The sequence below is a fragment of the Sebastes umbrosus genome, chromosome 17 (genome assembly GCF_015220745.1).
Source record: "Sebastes umbrosus isolate fSebUmb1 chromosome 17, fSebUmb1.pri, whole genome shotgun sequence".
In the NCBI taxonomy this organism is placed as follows: Eukaryota; Metazoa; Chordata; class Actinopteri; order Perciformes; family Sebastidae; genus Sebastes; species Sebastes umbrosus.
In genome coordinates, this window is record NC_051285.1 from 26,298,450 (window position 1) to 26,322,049 (window position 23,600).

At 46.5% G+C, this 23,600-nt stretch overlaps 1 protein-coding gene across 5 annotated transcripts in view; it reads left to right on the plus strand.

The window, feature by feature from the left end:
• The window catches only part of fam222ba (family with sequence similarity 222 member Ba), a 37,882-nt gene that overhangs the window by 11,556 nt on the left and 2,726 nt on the right, over nucleotides 1–23,600 (plus strand). For 4 of the 5 annotated variants that reach the window (XM_037748109.1, XM_037748110.1, XM_037748108.1 and 1 more), the window contains 2 exons: nucleotides 11,942–12,069; nucleotides 19,804–22,724. In XM_037748109.1, the coding sequence (XP_037604037.1) occupies nucleotides 11,988–12,069; nucleotides 19,804–21,524 (1,803 nt within the window). In that variant the 5' untranslated portion in view covers nucleotides 11,942–11,987 and the 3' untranslated portion in view covers nucleotides 21,525–22,724. Of the gene's footprint in view, nucleotides 1–11,941; nucleotides 12,070–19,803; nucleotides 22,725–23,600 lie in introns of those variants that run through there. The other variant, XM_037748112.1, reaches the window with a different exon arrangement.

Genomic DNA, 23,600 nt, shown 5'->3' on the forward strand with positions numbered 1-23,600 from the left:
AGTCCATTGTAGACAACTTGACATGTGATTTTCTGTACTTATGGGGAATTTGGGATAGATTTTGATATTAGAGGAACGAGTTTTGGTCAATGTTGCATTATTTTTTTGTTGACCAGCCTTATATATTCAGCAGCATCCATCTTACAACCGACTCTTGTTATCTTACTGTTTTCCTCTCAGTGCAACCCAAATTTAATTCTGTATTTCGAAGTTTTTAAGCCCAGGTTCCACTTTTTTTGTCTGTTTCCCACCGAGCAGATAACACAGGCCCCTGCTATCTCTCCCCCCCGCGCTGCCCCGATCCTCCCCTCCAGTGCAGTGTGATTGCTGTGCTCTGTGGAGACCCCAATTAGCAGGACTAGCAGGCCTCCTGAAGGTCACTCCCAGAGCTTTGGTGTGAGAACAGAGGAGGGCTGGGGCCGGTCAGGAGCAGCTCTCAGAGTGACGGGACCGAGACTCTCAGCTGGACCCTGGAGTTCTCACACAATAACCACACTTTCTTAACAGCAACAGCAGTTTGCATATTCTCCAATTTTTGCATTGCACAGTGTTGGCAAAAAGTGGCTCAGGGTTTTTGCTAAAGGTCAAGTGTTCTCGGCGGACCGTCGTAGTATTCTGTGACCATATCTGAGAGATCCATTTGTCATTAGCTCCAAAGTCCCCCACTTCATCAGCCCGTGTCTGGTGTCTGCTATCTCGACCTGATTGATGGCTCTGTCCTTATTGCAGGGAACGGGGGTCGATGGCAAAAAATTTGCTGCTGGGTGCATTAATGCTGTGCTCAACGGCATAGACCTTTGAGCATGCCTCATCAGTCTTGAATCATTGGACGGCCGCCGGAGATCTGAGATGAGCGGGCATGATGCAAGAAAGCAAGAGAGAGTGAGCGATAGGAAAAGGAGTTTTATGATCGGGGCTAACTCTATTACTCATATGACTCTATCTCACTGGTACAGGCCAGAAGAAAAGATTGAATATTTTGAGTTAAGCTTTATTTTGATATCAACTATTTGATTGAAGAATAAGTAACCAAGATAACATCTGACCAGACATTTGATGCTAGTTTCCATTACTCAATAGGGGTGGGAAAAAAATCTATTCATTGATGTATCGCCATTTCGAGTCCAGTCAATATATTTGCTTCATTTGAGTCTACGTGGAGGTAGAAGGAAGCTACCGCTTTTATTCTATTATTTCATATCTGTCAACCAAAACAAACCGCAGCCGACCACATCGAGCCGAAACGAGAAAGTAGAATACGGCGGAGGATCTGTGTAGATATGACCTGCACCCTCACATTTTAAATCCAAAGTGGTAAACACTACACATCCAGTAAAGTATGGAAACACTTTGGGTTTTACACATTGCAGGAAAAGCAAAGCTAGACGTCATGGCTAAAGTTGCATTGTAACTCTGTCATGGACAGGAAACGTTATCGTATCACGGTAACGTGCGGTCAAGCCAGTCGCCACTTGCATCTCCTGTACTAGCTGCAGGAGCACAACAGATATTCGTTGACGGGAGTCCCCAGTTCACCGTCTGGGAGCGTTAACTTAGCAGCTACGATGCTGCGTGTAGTGTCGCGGACATGCAGCCAGTTTCCCAGTAAAAGTCTCCACCACACGTTTAGTTTAGTTTAGCAGGTTGTCAGCTGTGTGTCTGCCCGGCGTAACGATACTCTGTCTGCCCGGCGTAACTTTAGTGATTGGCCAACAAACACTGTGTGTATTTGTTGTACGTTAGCAGCTCTAGCATTGCCGGAGGCTTCGTGCTCGCCGCCGCACACGTAGTCTGCGTTTCCAACAGACCGTGTGTGTGTGTTGGCGGTGAGTGTGAGGTTGTTGGTAACTGCTTTTGAGTTAATTATTAACATTTCTTTTAACCATTTTAACCGATAGCGTTAATCGGTTAAAATGCTTAATGTCGGTTAACGGCTAAACAGTTAATTATGGACATCCCTACAACTTATCAGAACTCCTGTGACGCAAACAAAGCTGCTAAATCATTGTCTGAATAATCATAAATAGTGGTTGTTGTGTGACATTTGGCTTGTTTGCTTTGTTATTGTAGTTATTGTTTTTTGTATAATAAACCCAGTACCTGTGTAGGAGTAAAAGAAATCATGGTGCCATGACAACACCAATACACACCAACAGTATGTGTGTGTAGGCTCACAGTCAGACAGGCAGACAGACGGAGGGCCCTGTGAGCCTGGGAGGGCCAGATGTTCCCATGCAGACACGGAGGTGAGATGTTTGCCATGCCGGTCCTGTGTTTGCCCGTCTCTCCACAGAGTCACCAGCTGGCTGCCCAGTGCCCCGAGCCCAGTGTCTGCTGGGGAAAGAACTGGGGGCAGAGAGGGCTCTCACATATACACAGGAGATGAAGGAGAGGCCACAAATGTCTTGTGTGTCTCACACAACCCTGTCTGGTGGAAAAAAAAGACCTCTTTTATTCCTCGGCTGGTCTGTAGGTGCGAGGGGGACTCGTTTGGTCTCGCCGGAGGCCAGACTGAATGTCAGAGCTGCCATGGAGGCGGCTGACCTTACCAACCTCGCACAGACACAGGATGGAGACAGATCGGCTTTTATCGAACATGTACACAGCAGGGTTTGGAATCGGCATGTAGGCATTTGTTTTTGACTCTGGCTTTTGACTGTAGCTGCAGCGGAATAGAAAGAACCTGTTCTGGACATCACGCCAGTTCAGAGCAAGCATCCACCTGACCTGCATCTCAGTAATCCACTCTCTCTAGCTGAACCAATGTACCTCCATAGAATCTCAGTGAGAGCGTTTTCTTTGGCCTGCATTTAAAAATCTGCATAAAATTTGAAAAACAATGCCCCGGACGTGTTATAAACTAACAATAACAAATTAAACTGTATATAAAATGCAGCCCGTTCACACAAAAAGGCGTATGATTGACACGATAATTCGCAAGGCATTTAGCGTGCAATAAGAATTTCTACGCCATGTAGTCTGACCTGTACCTCAGAGCTAGTGAGAAAAAACGCTTATGGTGGGTGGGAGGAGGGGTGGATGGGTCCAACAAACACAGGACTTTCAACCAGGAGACCGGCGTTTTGTTTTGTAAGATACATCAGTGACATTTGTGACGCTTTTTCCGTACTTATGCTACGTTGTTTTGATGATGTTTTTCCTATACTTAACAAAGTAGTTTTGTTGCGTACCGTACAAATGACACGCGAAAAACCTAAAATGCATCTTCATGACGCGCAGAATTTCCTTGTAACGATGTGCTATTTATTCTAGGGCTGTCAAAGTTAATGCGATTAAAAATGTGTTAACGCAAATTCATTTTAACGCCATTAATTTCTTCAACGCAGTAACGCAACTTGCGAATTATAGGTTGTAGCGGGCTCATTTTAAAGCTGGAAGGAAGATACTGTCATCATATGAAACTAGACCTAAACCTAAGGAATCCATTGGTACCACCCATATCATACCGTCTTGTCGGGAAGGAGGCTAAATAACGCTCCAAAGTTGCGCTAAAATTTGGCGAGGAAAAACTGGCATGGCCATTTTTAAAGGGGTCCCTTGACCTCTAACCTCAAGATATGTGAATGTAAATGGGTTCTATGGGTACCCATGAGTCTCCCCTTTACAGACATGCCCACTTTATGATAATCACATGCAGTTTGGGGCAACTCATAGTCAAGTCAGCACACTGACACACTGACAGCTGTTGTTGCCTGTTGGGCTGCAGTTTGCCATGTTATGATTAGAGCATATTTTTATTGATGAATCTCTGGTTTACTATAAATTGTCATGAATGATTGATTGGCCCGGAGTTATTACAGCGTCAAAATTCTTGATGGTAACTTACAGACGTAGACAACGCTCACACTCACATTATGTCACTGAGTCACAGTTAAGACATTAAGGTGTTTAAACCAACAGCATGTGAGCAACGTGTCGGCCATAAATAAGAAGACTAATGGTAAACAAGATTGTGGTTTTAATGCGGAATAATAAAAGGTTGAATTGTTTGTCCTCCTGCAGAGTTGGACTAGGCGTGAGTCTAATTAGGATTTTTTCTTTTCTTTATGTGTGTGTGAATTGTATATACGCAGCTCATATGGGAGAGAGAGGCCAGTTAGTATAATGGCAAAGTGGATAAATCTCTCGCAGCGGGCCTGTGTAACACTGGAGGCTGTTTTTGTGCGTTAAGCCCTTTTAGGATGATTTGTGAGAGTCAGCGTTGCACGGTTCTGCCTAGCAGAGCCGCTCTGACCCCCTTCTTAAAGCAGCCTGGCTGCGCTCGCAAACAGGCCGGGGCTTGGTTAATGCTGGGTCAATAATATGGGTCTGGGTGGGACAAACACACAGAGGCTTAACTTTTTTCTCTGTTAAACACAGCGTTCATGTCAATAAGAAGACACTGGAAATACAAGAGGAGGTCATTATTCCTGCAGGGGAAAATCACTGGTGTATGTGCAGGTTCGCCTGTGTAATTAATTTCCTATGTATGTACGTGTGTGAGAGAGAGAGAGAGAGAGAGATGGGGGAACAGCTGCATTGATTTGGTTTTGTTTGCTGAGTACTCGGAGCAGAAATGTAAGCCGTGGGAACACCTGGAGAGAGGGGAAAATGGGAGAAGAGGAGGTGGTGGTGTCAGCTCTGCTATTGGCTCTGTACCAAGCATACATGCACACACACACATACATGCACACCTCCGATGTGTGAGGGCAGCCTGGGATCCCAATCAGCAGCACTTAACAAAGCTTCCCTCTTTCTCCCTTTAATCGCAGGCTCAATTTGTCACTGGGGTGTCCAATTTCTGATAAGCGCTTTGACTGAGAGAGGCGAGGTGGGTGTGGGGAGGAGAACACAAAATGGATGCACCTGCTAACAAATGAAATCAAACCACTCCATCTTCATTTCCCCGTTTTTCCGCCAGCTGGAACAATGCTGCCGCGCTTTAGCTCTCGGCACATTGAGTTATTTCCCCGCTAACCGGGGGAAAAGGCCTGGCCGACTTACAGTCAAATAGTTAGGACATGCTCAGAAGTCTGCTTTTAAACCTCTGACGGGCAACCGGCTCGTTTCTATTTCAGACCTGAAAGGAAGTTAAAGTTCGGATAGGCAATTTATTTTGGAAGCATTTTTTGTTATATTTGTTGAAATTCTCTTTACATCCCGACAGCAATTAATAAATAAAAATACTCTGGTATCTGTGGCTGTCGCAGGCCTGTAATAAGCCTATCCAATCATTTCATTCTGCCCGCATGAAATGATTGGATGGGCTACCTGCCTGTCTACCTACCTAACCCCGCACCTGCGCACACTCAGTGCCAGTGCACTCATTGCATGTGACCGCATAATTTCCTCCAATGGCCTTTACTCACGAATAAACGACACTAAAATGCAAAATATTCGCCTGCGAATATTATATGTCTAGGGCTTTTATTGTGAAAGGTAAGAATGGAAAGCCTGGATCAGGTCTGGTTCATAAATATAGTCGTAACTCAAGCGGTTCAGCACAATGTGATTGGTTGAGGCCTTTATTGGCTGAAAATCGACCTCATTCTGAAAAATGGCCTTTTTGGCCGGGTGCTATTTGCTTTCTATGTGAGGTACTTGTGACAAAAATAAAAAATACATTGACGTGCAAATGAATGGCTGGTGTATAACGGCCTTAAGCCACAGTTTATTTTCAGAACATTTATTTTGTACGGGTTGGGTAACGTTCAGCCACAAATTTGCTGTCGAAAATACAAGGCATATGTCATTTTTTGTCTACAGAGTAGGACACGTAGATCATATTTCTTTTCACATTGATAATCTGCAGTAGATCAGTTCAGCACAGGCTCATCTGTTTGTTTAGGTTTCCTGATCCTGCCTGTTCCACAACTATGTGATTTGTAGCCCAGCATTCACACGAGCAAGCAACTTGAAAAACCAGCTGCTTGAAATCTGACGATTTCTATCACTGCACATACCCTAACACACACACACACACGTACACACACACACACACACACACACACACACACACACACACACACACACACACACAGACACACACAGACACAGACACACAGATAGTAGATCAACGGTAGTCTAGTATCTGTATGTCTGTGTTGTTCTAACCATGTCATCCTGGTCCTGTACCAAACCCCCACAGTCTGGCTTCTGATACGGCAGCATGTGACTCAGCACATTGTTGTCTGGTGTCATATGGGGATATGTGAAGATGACACAGATGCGGTGGCACCGCACGGGAGATGAAAGGAAGCAGTGTTGTTCATATGTTATGAGAGAGGGACGTCTCTGAGTTGTGTGACCTGATGGTTTACCAGAAGTTTCTCCAGAGTCTCTTCCATGGTGCTTACATGCATTCCTGTGCTTCTCAGTGTTTCTCTACTGTCGTCATCTGGCATATCCAATAGACCGAGCTAGTGTAGTGTGGCTGTAGAGATGATCGGTCAGTCCACCGCTTTGGTCCAAACGTCTCAACAACTATTGCATTCATGGTCCCCAGACTTTGGTGATCTCTTGACTTTTTCATCCAGCACCACAAGCAGGTGAAAGTTTCTTCTTATCCAGTGAAATATTTCAACATTTACCTTGACAGATTGGCACATCATTTTCAGATATTGATGTTTCCCATATGATGTGACCTACGTTATGTAATTGGTGTGTGCCCGACCATGCTAACACGCCAAACTAGGATGGTGAATATGGAAAACTTGTCTTCCTTGTTGTGATTGTGAGCATGTTAGCTTGCTGATGTTTGAGCTACAGCCTCACTGTGTTGATATTTGCTTCCAAGTCCAACTACCTAGTGTTTTAACTGATATGCTGAGTGAGCAGCCTCTGAAACATTGACATGGATGATTTCAGAGCAGACTCTGATTAAATTGACTCATTCCGTGTGTTAATCATTGAGATGTATTAAGAGTGTTAGTAAATTGAATCCAAGCTTTTACTTTTTACTACACGTCAGATCTTTTTTTTCCTTCTCTCCCTCAAGTGGTTAAAGACTGTCATGTCTGAGAGTAGGCCGGCTTATTCCTCACTGAGGCATGCCCAGCTTCTGGCTGCACTCTGGATGGATTTGCAGCAGATAAATAAATAACTAGGCTGGCACCCCTCACTTTGGATCCCCTCTGTTTTGGCAGGCCATCCACACTGCATTTTCTATCAGGTGTAAACATGTCTGTCAAACGGCACAGCCAGGGGCCCCGGCGCTTTGGCATTCACGACGCAACGCATGCGGCGCTGCCAGCACTTTCTGTCTGCCCGTCTGACCTTGGCCAGGCTTGACATCACTGAGCACACTTAGCTCTACCTTCCACATTTGTAGAGCTCTTCGGAGAAGGCAAGTGGGCTTAAGTGGCTGTTAGTGAAACTGACCCTAAGTTGAAGGATGGACCTTGGCTGGCTGGCTGGCTGGCTGGCTTGTCCCCGCAGCGCTGACGCGGTGGACGGGTAATGGCCGTGACATAGCTCTGGCAAAGAACGCCAAGCCAGGCCAGGACACTCGCTTCCCCGATATCGTCTCATCCTCTCATCTCGCCACCATTACTGTCATCTTCTCCGCTGTGAGGAGGAGCAGTGGACATCATCTAAGAGGCCGGGGCTCCAAACCGCTGATGTAAAGACAAGAGTGGAGGAATGAGGTCACTCTGATAAGAAGAGGCCTCGTGCTTTGGGATGTGTGTTTCCTTTTCTTAGTTTCACGGTGCACAGCTCCTCTAAGAGCCCGCGTTCTCATTGTGAAACCAACTTTCCGTATCTGACACGTACGCAAAGATTCCGCCGATCCAGCTGTGTGGACTATGCATTATTCCAGGGGCATGCTGTCTCTCTTCGCTCCATATCCACCATCTCACCTCGGGGAACTGTCACTTTCTCATCAGTTAGTTACTGAGCGTTCATACAGCCTCCCAGTTGTTTCGCAGACCCCTCCCTCCCTCTAAAGGAAGAGTAGTTTCAAGTAGCTGTCTTCCTCTCTCCCACACTGCTGCAGCAGTTTCCTTGTTTGACAGTTTTATGCCTGACACCTTGCAACTTGGAAAACCACTATTTTACAGACTCTCAATTTGTGTGCGAGCTGAGTTTGGGTTGGTTGTTTTCTCTCGCCTCGCCATCATGACCGTCTCCCGCTCTCTCGCCCTTTCTCTTTTGGTGTGAGATAACAGTCCGTGTTGATGTGGGGTCTCTCTGCTGACTGTAAAAGCAAACGGGCCCATCCCAAACGCCTCGGGATGTGCTGGAGTCATCAGGATCCATTGTGTGAGGCCGCGAGCCAGCCTGTCCTAGCCTAACATGCGTGGCCCTCTGCTAGCGAACAGAAAATCCTTTTTCTACTTCTGTTGTTTGTAAAGCCTGATGGGCTAATGAAGGCCATACGCCGATGTGTCGTTTCTTCCTAACGCGCTTAAGAGCCAAGGCTTTTTCCCCTTTCTTTTGACAGAACGCTCTGGCTCGGTATTCAAGGGTAAAAAGCTTTTCTCTATTTCCTGCTCCTTTTTCTTTCTTTACCTCCCATTCAGAGGCTCGGCTTGCAAAAGAAAAGTAATTTCACTCTCTCTGTCCCTGAGAGAATCAACACAGTGAAGTTGCATTGAATTTCTACTGCAACATTTTTTTTTCTTGGCTCTATTTCAGACCCATAACCTGGGGGTAAACATGCAATTAGAATAACAGCAGCCTGCTTTCTCCTCCACTCTCCTCTCCTTCAGCCGTTAGCACAAGCAATGTACAACATGGTGACTTGGTTCTCCTAATTGCTTTTGCTTTTAATTGGTATAAAAAAGCTGTTAATATTCAACCAGCAACCAAACATACCTTCTCACCTTTTTCTTTATTGTTTTTCTCCTCTAAAATATTGTTGCGCGCGTCTCCTTCTAATGAGCTTATTTTTGGTGCACAATCCTCGTTTTTCCTCACGCTGGTGGGTATTTTAACAGATGATTTCCTACGCAATTAGCCTGATGCAATTCCCAAATTCGAACAAATGCAGATAGTTGATGAGGAAGGTATTGATCAAAAGATTTGACACAAATGCAGTTAGCTGGTCTAATTTCCTAAATAGCTTCCATCTATCCTGTTCCTTCTTCTCTTCTTTTTTTTTTACTTTCGGATGGCGTTCTTATTCTCCTTCCCCACCGAGGAATGAAAAGAAAAATATAGGTCAGCTTTTATGGGAGCAATTTGACACATGACACAAGCCGTGCGCATCACTCGCTCAAGTCCTGCTTTGTCTGCTCGCCTTTATGTGTCTCCATAATGAAAGCCGCGCAGTTATTCGCACACTTTTATTACGATTCTATAAGTAGCTGCCTGGTGGAGACTTGCCGAGTCACGGGGGCCCCCCCCCCTAATACTCTCTGAGAACCCTGTGGTGTCTGTCTGCACGGGGCTGATAGTGTGAGACGCCTGGCTAAAGTCCACCAAGCCGATCCCCGCTCCACGGTGCTGCCCAGCTGGCTCGGCTCGGCCTCCACAGACGCAACTCTGTTTCCACTCAGGACAGGAGGGGCTGTGTCTCTATGTCACAAAGGCTACTAAGCTGTTGGGGTGGACACCTATTTGCCTGGATGTGTGGATGGCTGGGGATCTGAGCCCTAGTCCAGACCAGGCTAAACCCCCTGCACTGTTGTCAGAGGGCAATTAGGACTCAGCAGAAGCCACCAGCCGAGCCGGTCACGTGACGATGACGACCTGATTAGAGGCACCTCCAACTTAAGATCAGTCCGTCTGGACTTGACAATCTATCAGAGGACGGAGCTGATGGGGAGAGCACAGAGCTAGCAATGGCAAAGTTATCGGAAGTATACACGGGTGAGAAAAAAAAGTGAATAAAATCGCAATAAATCGTATTATCAAATCGCAATACATATCGAATCGGCACCCAAGTATCGTGATAGTTTCAAATCGGGAGATAGGCGTATCGTCTGAGCTTTACTATCAGGTGTAGTCCTCTTGCTCCTGATACAAATAGTCCATCTGTTGGAAAAGGCCTCTGCGGGGGCGGGCGCCTTCAGTAGAAAGCACCAGTGTTTGGCGTGTGATGTATATTTGAAGTCGCCGTGGCAGCGGTGCTGATAGGCGAGTCAGTAGACGTCAGGCTGCTGTCTGTTGGGTTTCATCTCCTCCTGCTCGGCTCTATAAAGCAGATTGTCAGCTGGGGCATTACCATAGGCTGACCTTTGCCGCTGCACTCCCCACTGCACAGCTTTCTGACATTCAGGGGCGCCGTGGGGGGAGGCAGGAAGGGGGGCGGGCGGATGGCCTGTTGGCTGTTTTTTGCCTGTAGTGCGTTGATGTGTGTGTTCTTATAACAAATACACTGACAGTTTATGCTGCTTTTTTCTCTCCCCCCCACATCATTTCAGTCTCTCGCCACCATTTGATATTTAGTTTCCCTCCACCCCAAACCTGCCTGTTGTCAAAGAGATTGCTGTTATCTTTGTGTGAAATCTTGGCACCCTGATAAATGAGAGAGAGCTGGAAATCTTGCCTGCTGCTGACATCAAGGCGCTATGTACCTAAAATCCTTCCAAGGCCGAGGGAAAAGAATAACATATCAGGCCAATTAAAGTTAATGCATGGTGACACGCTGAATCGAGGGCAGGGGATTGCTGCCATATGGCGGTCCAGGCTGTAAATCAGAAAGCAGGGGAAAGGGAGGGGGAGGGAGGGTGGTGGGTGGGAGGCTGGGCAGGGTGACGCAGCATCAACCGCACAAAACGCCCCCAAATCCTCAGATCTGTCTCAAGACTGCAGCCTCGCCACCCACCAGTCTCCCCCCTCCTCTCTACCCTTTCCTCCCTTCCTTCCTCCCCCCTGCCGCCCTGCCCCTGCAGCACCCCAAGGTGCAACGCTCACAGGTACCTGTGTAGAACTGGCAGCTTCATTAAGGCTTGTTTTTTCTCCTCTCGCTGGGAGGATTTAAATGAGCTGTCATCCTGACCTTTTTGAGCTCCTGCTTTTTAAAGCAAGTTCAGCACCCCACCCCCCACCAGCACCCCTAACCCGCCACCCGTCTTTCTCTCTTTCCACCTTTCTCTCTCGCTTTGTCACTCTTTCCTCCACTTGTCTCTTCTCCCTGCAGGGGGGGAAGACACTTTTAAGCCATCACCCTGCGGCAGACAGGCATGCCAAGGTTGTTTTGTGGGTAATTGCCTCTCTCATAGACGCTGTTTTGTCTGCGCACACTCGCCGCCCTCTTCTGATGCCGCGCAGCGAAAGGGGAGGGTGCGGACTCTGTAGACTTAATTTGCTCCCTGACTGTTCTTCAGTGCTGATTAAGCAAGCATCTGTGGTGTTTTGAATACAGCAGTAAGCCAAGCGGAGCGTGGCTAACGCTTTCTCCCTCTCTATTACATCAGGTTATTGCACAAAGTGGCGGGCATTTATTGGGGCCGGCTCCATTGTTTAATGTCCCCAAAATAAAGGCCTCTTTGAGGTCTGGAGGACTTTGGTATCGATCAGAGACTCACTAACTTGTCAGCGGCAGGCCTCTCGAGTGTGTTCTTTTTCGAGTGTACAGGAGTCATTAATTTCCTCCGCCACGGTCTGGTGGAGGCGGAGAGGTAGAGCGCAGGTAGCAGGGTCCAACTAGCTGACTAACATGCAGGGCGAGGAGGAGGCGGAGGAGGGAGTCGATTTGAAGCAGCCAGCCCCTCAGGCCCAGTCTGCCCGTTTTACTTCAGCTGTTTGATGTTTAATTGAAGTTGTTATTGGCATCAAATGTCACCTTACCTGATGCTCCAGGTGTGAATCAGTTTCTAATTGAAAGGAAACTATGTCTCCCTCAGCCCCCCGTGCCTCCGGGGATCGGCCGCAGAGTTCTATTAGTCTGGACCCAGCCTCTGTATCACCACGCACCATGTGCTGCCTTGCAGTTATGTCTGACTGCTGACCTCACCCTCCCTCCCTCTCTCTCTCTCTCTTTCTCTCTCTGCAGTGTGAGGAGAAGTGTGTGTCCCATGTTGCATTAGTGTCTGTGTGAAATGCTGGCCTGTCTGCCAGGGCCAGGTGACCTCCCCATCCAGCTTCTCCCCCACACGCAGATGAACACTGGACATCAGAAATGTAAGTATCTCCACACACACACACACACACACACACACACACACAATATTAACTACCACCACCATCATCCCACACAACAAACCAAGCTGTTACAATCCTGCTGCCCGCCCCACGTCAGATGCCCATGCCAACCTTGGCCTGCCTCTCTTCTGCAGCTCAGTGTTAAAACCAGAAAGAGAGAAGGAATATTTGTGTGCTCCGGGGCCCACAGATCTGTCGTTGAGGGGAAATTAGGACGAACCGCGCCATTAATTTGCTGATGAACAGACAACTGGCCCCTTTCCCTCCCTCGCCGCCCCCAAAGATCTGTCTGCCACAAGAGAGCGGCCCTACTACAACGCCATCGCCACATCGCGTGTTAGATTCATCTCGGATACTTTTCCGCCATCAGGAGGAGTCAGTCGCTGTCAGACTGGCAGACAGATTGCGGCCGAGTGGTTTTTGCCCTGATGATCTTGTAATGGGAGTGAATTTAAGAAGCAATCTGCTGCCCCCGGTTTAATGGCCGACTAGTCAGAGCTGGCCCAGTTAATTCAATGTGTTTGAATTTCACAACTCGACTGCTGACAAACTTGGACTCCTCACAGTGTGTAGGGCAGCTACTAACTGGCTCTTGGGATTTATGTATGACAAACTGATGAATAGAAACGGTAACAATAAAGGCCTTTTACACACGAGGGGCGTCTGTTTTCGTGTGATTAAGTCGCCGTCGGTATATTTTAGTTGCGCCTATATTTATGAAGCAACAACACGGAGGCTCTGTAGTCCGAACCAGAACGGCAAACTTTATTACTTCTTACCTTTCACAATAAAAGCCCAAGATATATAATAATTACAGGCGAGTATTTCGCATTTTTGTGTCATTTATTCGTCACACCCCCGGTGTGTAAAGGCCTTAAAGGGACAGTTCAGGTGTTTTGAAGTGGGGTTGTATGAGGTACTTATCCATAGTTTGTGTATTACTTACATAAATACCTCATACAACCCCCTTCAAAACACACAAACTATCCCTTTAAGTCAGTGTTGTTGTCTCTAAGTTGTTCCTTGTCTTTTTACCCTAAACACGTCACTGTTTTTAGATACATTCAAATGTACATTCACATTTGGAATAATGCGTAAATGTAGTCTCAATGATGCCTGGATATACTATATCATCCGTTTCTTTCCCTCCTACAGTGAGCTTTTTATATATACCCAAAAGATCAATCCCTTCCCAGACATTGATTATGGCCCATCCAGTTGGTCAGCTTTATGTATTCGATCATAAAAAAGTCTACATCTCCTTCTTCCTCCTGCATGTTCTCCGAGTGGAAACTCAGCTCCGGCTTGACCCATTTCTGCAGCAGTTTTTTTTTTGTTGTTGTAAAATACTCCAGCTCATCAAGACTGTAATTTCAGAATCACAGTAATCAGCCAACCCCCAGGAGATCAGCAAGTGTGAGGGAGTCTGCTAAGTGCCAACGTCTGTTGCCTCACTCAGGCAGGCTTGTGACATAGCGCAGCCATCAGCTACGCCGTCTCTCCGCTCTTCCTTTATGTGACACGCTGAGACACATCGGAGCACGAGGCGCAACTGGGGTTCAATTTGTTTTTCTGCCCAACGCTGTAATCCATTTTGGTGATGGAGCACGCTTCCTCACAGCACGAACGGTCCTAGAAGTGTAATTTCAATCTATTTTTTTTTTTCTTCCTCCTCGTCATTCTCTTATAACGCTTTTCCTTTTCATCCACTCTTCAAAGTATCATTAACAGACACGGTGTTACATCAAAAGCAGTGGAGCTGTTTTTCATTTTGCACTAAATCATTTTTTATCAAAGTGTTAAAGAAAAAAGTCCAGTAAACAAAATCTGTACAACCCTCAAGTCGCCTTTCTTGCTGCCTCCTGTAGATCAGGGGTTCTCAAACTTTGTGGGGAGACCCCCTCATAATTGTAACACCGATTAAGCATAATGCTTACTACCATATATAGTCTTAGATGCCATTGGAACTATTTGTATTCTAAAACTTTTCAACCTAAATATTTCAGACATGTTTATAGTGATAAACAGAAACACATTTCACTTTGAATCATGTTAATACCGCTTTGTTTTGCCCTGATATTCCTGCTTTGTAATCAGATGTCACTTTAGCTTGGCCCGCTTCATGGCTTCGATCGCCGGCGCCCGAAGACACATGACGCATTTTATTCTCCCGTCGCTTTAGCCCGATATAACTGTCGTCATATTTTCTAAATTTAGCTAGTTTGGGCTTAGCGTCAGTTGACGATGTGGACTGACTCAAATATTTCTTCATGCTCGCCAGCTAGCTAGTTTATAAGCTAAGCCAAGCAGGAACTGATTCATGAGTTTCTATTTGCCCAAAGCAAACTAGGATGGAAGTAATGGACCCAATATGCTTGTTTTATTGGCGCAAATGGTCCCCATCTGTAGATATGTACTTTTTATTGATACGCGGACCCTGACAGATTGCCACGGACCCCTGAGGGTCCCCGGACCCCACTTTGAGAGTCACTGCTGTAGATGGCCTTCTGGATGTCCACAGTTTGTTGCCGTTGTTGTGGTCTGAGTTCCCCGCACGCTGCCACACACACAGCCGGAATCAGGCCTAAACCCTCAAATAACACTCTGCCGTCTCCCTCCTGGCTGTCCACGGGACTCCTCGTCTCCGCAGAGCCCCATCGTTTACCCAGCGTGGAGCATAATTTGACAGCTTAACTCCATGAGAGGTGTGCTTGGCTGCTTTAAGGGGTGAAATTCATAGACTAGTTGAAATCTTTATTCAGTACTCTGACAAGTTTCCACAGAAAAAAAAGGCTCAGATGGAGAGTTTACATAATGAACTCCAATTTGTCTATCCTTGAGCACTATTTTTTTTTTATTTTAGCTTCTCAGTGCACTCTCATGCTGAGTCTTATGTTAAAGAATTTTGTCCTTGACACTTTCCCCTCCCACCAAGAGCTCCAGGTCGCCAGGCTCGCCGTGCACTGTCTCCTCTCCTGCAGGTGAATCTGTGCAGAGGCATTTAAAGTTACGAGCTTGCAGGTCGCCATCAGAGGCAAGGCCAGAGCAGCTGCTGTATTTATCATCAGGGATTGACTGTTAGCATGAAATGTAAAGGCTGTCGGAGGAGTAGATTAGGTACGCATAGAGACAGTGGGTCACAAAGAAAGCGGCTCATACTCCAGGCAAGGGTGACTCAAGCACCACCAAGTGGCCCTTTGGTCTTCAGTTCTCACAGGCAGAACAAACAGAGAGTACAGCTGGGCCACTTGGCTGATTTTTCACATTTCAATCCCGACTGAGATCAAAGGCAACCATCTTTTTCTTCCTCTCCTTATAATAATTTTTATTTTTCAAAGGCCTCGCCGTCTTGAACTATCATCATGGGAGGCTCAATTTTAAAAATGTAAGGAGGTGGCCTCATGCGGGAAACCAAATGTCTAATTTGATGCTTCAGACCTAATTTCCTGTTCTATTGCAAAAAAAAAAAGAAATCGCAATTTGCAGCAGCATGAGCCGCCGCCCTCCTGCTGCTTAAACCTTGTTCAATAAAAACAGTAGTTAGAATAAAAGAAACCCTAATTAGCGCCTGCTGACTGTGCACTTGTGTTCCAGCTAGCTTGCTAGCAGCGGGGTAATTAACGCATGGCCAGACTGGCCTCTTTCCCCTGTTCCCTCCTTGGGAACGTGCTTAGTTGGAGATCTGAGAGATGATACGCTCGCAGCCACCAGCAGCCGCCTACAAACTTCACTCACATCCTCATTAACCCTCCCTTGATACTTTAAGCTGCTCAGCTAATCCAGGTTTCAGGTTAAGGTTGAAATGCTAATAAGGAACACTTGCTTACTGGAACACATAATCAACAGCTGCCAGAACCCTTAAACAGTTGTAAACAGCAAGGGGTCGATTTTTATCCCGTGTTTGGGAGAACTACTCTAAACAGCAATTTACCGATTTCACTACACATTTTACAGCAGTTCTGTTAAACCCTTCATTCTGATTTGAGGTTTTTTTTTTATCTCAAAATGCCTGCCTTTGTTAACAATGTATAATCCCTTTTCCAATTTAATGGGTTGGTCAGTTTCCAGACATTGACATTGCTTTCTTTGCTACTCGCCTGAGTCTTACAACTTAAGTATAAAACTCATTACACAAGTGCCAGTGGCAAACTGTACACAGTTACGCGCTCGCTGCAGACAGTCCCGCTGTATTTCTCAATCGAAAAGCGAGTGAAAGCTATAGTTCCAACATTGTTTAATTCCCCTAAAAACAAATATAAAACTATACACATATTTATATTTATTTAGCATTCATTTCAGGTATTATATTTAGGGCTGTCAATCAATTAAAATATTTAATTGCATGATTAATCACTATTAATTGCACATATTTTAATTGTTCAAATTAAAAATGTCCCTTAAAGGGAGATTTGTCTAGTATTTAATACTCTTATCAACATGGGAGTGGGCAAATATGCTGCTTTATTCAAATGTATGTATGTATTTATTATTAAATCAATTAACAACACAAATCAATGACAAATATTGTCCAGGAACCCTCACAGGTACTGCATTTAGCATAAAAAATATGCTCAAATCATAACATGGCAAACTGCAGCCCAGCAGGCAACAACAGCTGTCAGTGTGTCAGTGTGCTGACTCGACTATGACTTGCCCCCAAACTGCATGTGATTATCACAAAGTGGGCATGTCTGTAAAGGGGAAACTCGTGGGTACCCATAGAACCCATTTACATTCACATATCTGGAGGTCAGAGGTCAAGGGACACTTTTGAAAACGGCCATGCCAGTTTGGAGCGTTGTTTAGCCTTATTCATGAAAAGCTACTGTGACATGGTACCGATGGATTCATTAGGTTTTCTTATTTCATATGATACCAGTATCGTCACTCTAGCTTTAAAACTGATTCCGCTACGCTATCACAAGTTGTGTTAATGTGTTAAAGAAATTGTGACAAAGTGGCGTTAAAACGAATTTGCGTTATTATCGCATTAACTTTGACGGCCCTAATTATATTAAATTTGTTTATCTCATTATTTAGAATGTCCACAGGTCTATCATGTGAATAGCTGGTGAAAATATGACCTAAAGAGGACCTATTATGCTTATTTTCAGGTGTATACTTGTATTTTGGGTTTCCACTGGAACATGTTTATATGCTTTAATATTCAAAAAACAATTTACTTTTCTCATACCGGCTGTGCTGCAGCACATCTTTTCACCCTCTGTCTGAAACGCTCCGTTTGAGCCCAGCCTGTTTTGATTGGTCAGCTGGACCACTGTTGTGATCGGTCAACCGAACCAAACTCTTCGGATAGAAGAGCTCCGCTCTAAATAGCTTTGTTTGAGGGCGTGCCAAATTAGACACTAGGCAGTTATTATGCGAATGTGTTACTTGGTGACATCACCACGTTACAGAAGAAGAGGTGGGACTTCAAGCAAGGCGTTTCAGGCAGTTCAGGAGCAGTGTTTCTCCCTTTGGTGGAGACTTTGGGCTTTGTGACTTTGCAGACCTTTTACATGCACAAAAAACTAAAGGAAAGGGAAAAAGCACCATATGTCCTCTTTAATTGTCACAGTCTGACCCCGATTAGAAACCTATACAGAAACAAAAAGTTGTTTTCTCTGTTAAGGCTCTTTACGTGTGACTGCTTTGATCAGTCTTGCACGCTGCTTGTATTAATTACCCCACTTCACCCTTCCAGGCTGGCTCAGTATGTACCCTTATATCCCCACGCAGCTTATCTGCTCCTCTCTGAACACAGAGCAAAACCATGAAAGATGATGTTACACTTAAACTTACTGTGGTCTTTAACATTCAATCATGCTGTCCACAATCCTGGTTTCATCCAGAAGAATCTTATTCCCATGAAATGATAAAAGATGTTTTATTCATTGCAACAGCTGATGGTTCTCTCTTCCCACCTACTTACAACCCTTTCTAAAGCTACATTGACATGAGGTTTTGACAACAGCTGCAGTCAAAGGAGGCTGTGCCAGAATCTCACAAGCTCTCCATATATCTTGAATACTGATAGCAAACAAGTTCTTTATCAAAGTGTCGTTTTATTGCTTAAAATGGTGTGTATTGCGTACTAAATGTAATCTGTTGTATTTATTCAGTCTGTTTCTGTGTCGCTATAGGAAACCGACCATTACCTGTGTTTGACAGGTGAAGTCCATCCTCAGCAGCTTGTGTCTAAGCGCTCATTTATCTGTGTTTGCTTACCCTGGCATTTATTCAGGAGCAGACATTAGGCCTCAGTGATGGCGGGTGTTGAGCTCCAGCTCCTTGGCCCAGACCCCCGCATTAATGAGGCTGCCATCAGCAGGCTGAGCACTCGGTCACACAGCGGCCCCCTGTGTGCCGCCCCATACCGGCCCCGCACATTGCTGCCCATTGTTTCCTGTTCACAAATAAAGCGGGAATTAATTAGCCAGTTGGCACGACTCTCGGTGCCGCCGTGTCAGAGCTCGCGGTTCAGCTCTGTGCCTCATCCCTCAAGCCCGGGCAGCCCGCTGCGAGACTGAGCATGACGGCCACGGCCGCATGAAACCACAGGCCTCTGCCAGCAATTCAGACATTTCAAATTACTGCTCACTCAACAACAGAGAGGAGCAGCCTGTATGCTGTAATGGTGACATCTATTTTACGCAAAGTCCCCTCCTCAAACAATAATGAAAGTGAATTAAATGTAGACTAGTTTTCCTTTTCATAGATCAGCTCCACTCGTGTCCATCAGTCAGAAAACTGTGGTGTAAGTAGGTCAGACTGGCGGGGCTGAGTTGACGGGGACAGTGAGACAGAAAAGCCTGCCATTCTCTAAAACGATTATCCCTGACTTTTATTGTGTAAGTGAAGAAAGCGAAAGTGATCACACTGCGTTAAATCAAAACATGCAATCGCGCCCATTATGTACCGAGACACTGACACATTAGCCAACACCTGCAGGATCCTGTCGCACATTTTTTAAACAGGCTCATAAACGAAACTCGCACTCACACATGCACAAACACGTAATCGTGTTCGCATTGTCACCTCGGCATTGTTAAATTTAGCCGCGGCGCTTAGCAGGTGTAACGAATGTCTGCGAGCTGAAGGCCTGGGAGGTGTTCCCGCAGATCAGAGACGCCGCTGCTGCTGCTGCTGTGTCTGATTACTTGTCTGCTGTCATGGAGCTCTGCTCTCCGCGTCGATCTCTTTCTTTCCTTCTCCCCAAAGCAGCCACGGGGGACCGTCGCTGCCTCGCTCGACTCTTTGTTTAGTTTGTGATTCAGTAGCATGCAGCGCAGCACCCCCCCTCAGATGCATACTTATTGTTCGCCCGCCGGATGCTGCGTCAATTAAGGCCACTAAAAGCTCCTGACCTCAAAGTCACAGACACCACCGCAAAATTGGATTTCAGACTGGGAATGTGTCGGCCGCAATAATTCAGCTGAGAATGAGATTGGAAATCTCTCTTTGTCCTCATGAGACCGGAGCTGTGAGGGTTTTAGGGGGAAAACAGTGATGGAATATGAGAGCGCTGTCCAAATCGGGTTCCTCTCAGCCGCTCAGATTACAACTGATTTGCTCTTTTGTGCCATATACATCTCTACCTGGATTAAGTTATCTCTCTCATTGTGCCTCTCTCTTCGTCCCCCCCACCCCAATTCTCTTCTTCCTGCTTTCTCTCTCTGTCTCACCTCTGACCCATCCTTTCCTCCACCCCAGGGGACACCACACAAAGGATGAGATCCGCTCCGTTTCCAACCCCTGCAGAATTGGACGCATTTGCTAAGAAGGTTGCCAACAACCCCCTCACCATCAAGATCTTCCCCAACAGCGTCAAGGTCCCCCAGCGAAACCACGTGCGCCGTACCGTCAACGGGCTGGATACGTCGGGCCAGCGCTACAGCCCTTACCCTTCCTCTCAGGGCAGTGCCAAGACGGGCCTCCTCGCCGTCATCAAGGTGCCCACGGTCAAAGGCATCCTGAAAGATTTTGACGGCAGCCGGGCTCGCATGCACCCTGAAGTCATCATGAACCCCCCCGCCGGATCCTACCAAGTGGCTTCGACCAGCACTTTAAACCACCACCCACCTCTGCCGAACCTCACCCGGCTGCAGCAGAGCTTACCCCTTCAACCACAGGACCCACCTCAGACTCTACAGATGCCGCTCTCTCAGCAGCAGGGCCACACCCAGAGCCTCAGACACCCTCCCCCCATGGCCCAGCACCCTCAGGGCCAACCCAGACTCCAGACTCTGTCTCAGCACCCAGCCCTCAGCCACCCGCAGGGGCCCCCTACCGTCATGCTTCAACAGCAGCACCTCCAGCAGCAGCCGCCACCTGGCCTGCAGGGGGGCAGGAAGCTGCCAGATGGCGACGCGCCGCCTAATGTTACCGTCTCTACCTCAACCATTCCACTCTCCATGGCCGCCGGGCTGCACCAGGGCCGCCAGGCTGACCTGAGCACCATCGTGCACCAGATCAACCAGTTCTGCCAAGCTCGGGCCCAAGGCGCAGGAGCCACCTCGATGTGCGAGGGCCAGATCGCCAACCCCAGCCCCATCAGTCGCAACCTGCTCATCAGCGCCTGCTCCAGGGTGTCCATGCACAGTAACCCCGCCACCCCTGGCTATCCCCCACCCAACTGCATTATTGGCGCTCAAGAGAAAGTGGGAGCTCACCCCCCACACAGCGTGGCTATTATGAACCACTTGCCTTCCAACCACACTGATCTCAAGCAGCAGCAGCAGCAGCAGCACCACCTGCAGCAGCAGCATCTGCATCAACAACAGAATCAGCAGCATCAACAGCTACAACACAACGCACAGCAGCAGCAGAAGATGCGCTCTTGGAATCAGCACCAGTTGGCTCACATGCCACACATTCAGAACGGTGGGACCCACCTCTGCAAGCAGCCTTCCAGGGACCCCGCCTTCCATTTTAAGGGCATGGGCTACCCTGCAGAGGTGTGCGTGGGTCAGCCTTACACACTGAAACCTCCCGTAGAGAGGCCCACCCCCTCTCCCCCCGTCAACAACGGCATGCCCGGCCACATGGCCCACTACACTAATGGTCACTACTTCCAGTCCCACATTTGGAACAGCAGCATCCTCCCCACACCCAACAGTGACAGCTCCGGGTCTCAGGACATAGCCATGCCATTCCACGGTGCGGGCCCCGGGGGGTGCACCGCATTAGACTGTGGGCCCCCCGGGGCTCCCCATTACAGGCTAGGAACGAGCTCCTCCACCTCCTCCTCCTCCTCCGCCCAGACTAATCTGATGCAAACGGCAGATTACTTGGGTGGGGACTTCCAGACGCCCTACTTCCGCGATCAGAATCTAGGGTTGATGGGCAAGATGCACAGGCCTCCTCTGAGCAGGGTAGGTCCAGAGGTCGGGGATGGCAGAACCGCTCTCATCCAGCACCCAGGGTACAGATAAGCTATGGCCTTGTCTACACAACAGTTATCAAAAACCCCTTTGTTTAGTCTTAAGAAAGGAAACACATGAATAAACTTAAACAAATGACCGCTAATGTTAAAGAGGGTAAATTAATATATTTAATGAAGAACGGTAGTTTTTTGTTCTTTTTTTTTTTTTTTCTTTATAAATCTTGCAAGTGATCAATTGCTATTTTATTTTTGTTAATGAGTGCTTTTACCTGGCACTTTAGGGAACTTTCTCATGTGCGTGTGTGTACACATCTGTACTGTGTGTGTGTCATTCCCTCCTTCCTCTATTGTACTATCTGTGTGCCTGGATCTCAACAGATCCTGTGTTATTTCTACTTCAGACCTACCGGTAATGTTTTCTTATGCATGTAAGAAAGAAGAGAAACTGATAGATCCCTCACAGAAAAACTGCTGGTTTTTAACAGGGTCATGTCAGGAATTTTTCGGCTCAGACTAGTTTTATTAGACCAATTTTCATTTTGGTGTCAACGCTCCGATCTCACAGTAATTTCAAGATTAAACACAATCATTTATGAGGACAGAAGAGTAATAATCTTGTTTCAGTGCAAAGCCACCAGACACTGTCGACTACGAAGTACAGCTAGCAAAGCCTGCGGTATGCACACATAGGTTTTTATTCTTTTTAAATGTAATTATTTATTTGTATAATAGGACTTTTCAAGATTGGTTCCTCTCTGTCAGTCAAGGAAGCATGTAATCAGGTTGTTTGTACATAGTCGAGATCCAGCAGGGAACAAATATGTTGAAAAGGCGACGCTCTGTTCCTGCTGAAAATGCTGCAATTACTTCAGGTGTTTAAAAAAAAAACTTTTTGTCAATGCCAGGAAGGTTTGGCAACAAGATTGTGAAATGTTTAGTGCAGAAAAAAAGTCATGAAAGATTAACTCTCATACCTTAAAGGGACAGTGTGTAGGATATGGCGGCATCTAGTGGTGTGGTTGCAGATTGCAACCAACTGAGTACCCCTCCGCTCACTCCTCCCTTTGCAAGCGGTAACGTGAGCCGCTGAGTGCAAAACAGCTGTAACGCCATTCACCTCTCTCAGAGGCCATCTTTACCATAATAACACTACTTTAGGAGCAACGGAAGTCAGACGGCGGCTGGCGGTACCACGATTTTGCACTCTGTGGCGTAACTCACGTAACCAGTTTCACAAGCGTGTCAGAGAACTACGATGGCCTTCAGGTAACATAAAAACGCGAAAGGCTCTGTCTAGAGCTAGTGTTTGGTTTGTCCGTTCTGGGCTACCGTAGAAACATGGCGGACCCTGTGAAGCTGAGAACCCTAATGAAAACATAGTTATGAATATTATATTCCATTTCTGCTAATAGATCACCCCGAAATGTTACACACTGTTCCTTTAAAATGGCCAAAGTCATGCTAACAAGGACACGCTGTTATGAAGATGTGCCATTTTGTGTTTTGTTTCCTTTTTCCTTTGTAACCATGACAAAATGTATTACTTGAATGTTGAGATTATTTGCATTGCAGTTGTTGAAGGGGATAGGTTAGTCAAAACTCTGGAGTAGAAGAAATAATAGCGTCACTATAATGTCACGCAGAATCGAACTACAAGTCACCAGAGTTTTGATCCCGATAGCAGGAACTTAAGTGAATTAAGTTACGTGTAGTTGCTACTGATTCTGATGTGAAGTCTGCTTGGAAAAAGACCAAATTGATCACTTGCAAGATCACTCGGAGGTAAACAAAACTGACTTTTTGAGTTGTGAAACAGCAAATGCATTGTTTATTTTATTGTACACTGGCTTACCTACTAGACTACTGTAACTTTAACGATTGTGTGTGAATGTTTGCCTGCTGATGTGGGTAGAGTTAAGGGTGTGTGTGTGTTTGAGAAAGAGAGTGTGTGTGCATAAACACAATGACGCCCATGTTTTGTTCACCTAACTCCCTAACAGCCCTTAAAAAGCCTTAAGTGTTTGGTCCTTGGACTTCCCTTGAAAACGAGCATGGTTTTAATGAAAACCCCAAATAATAAGGAGAAAGAAGACGGTAAGGAAACGCAGAAACAGCAATTTTTTTC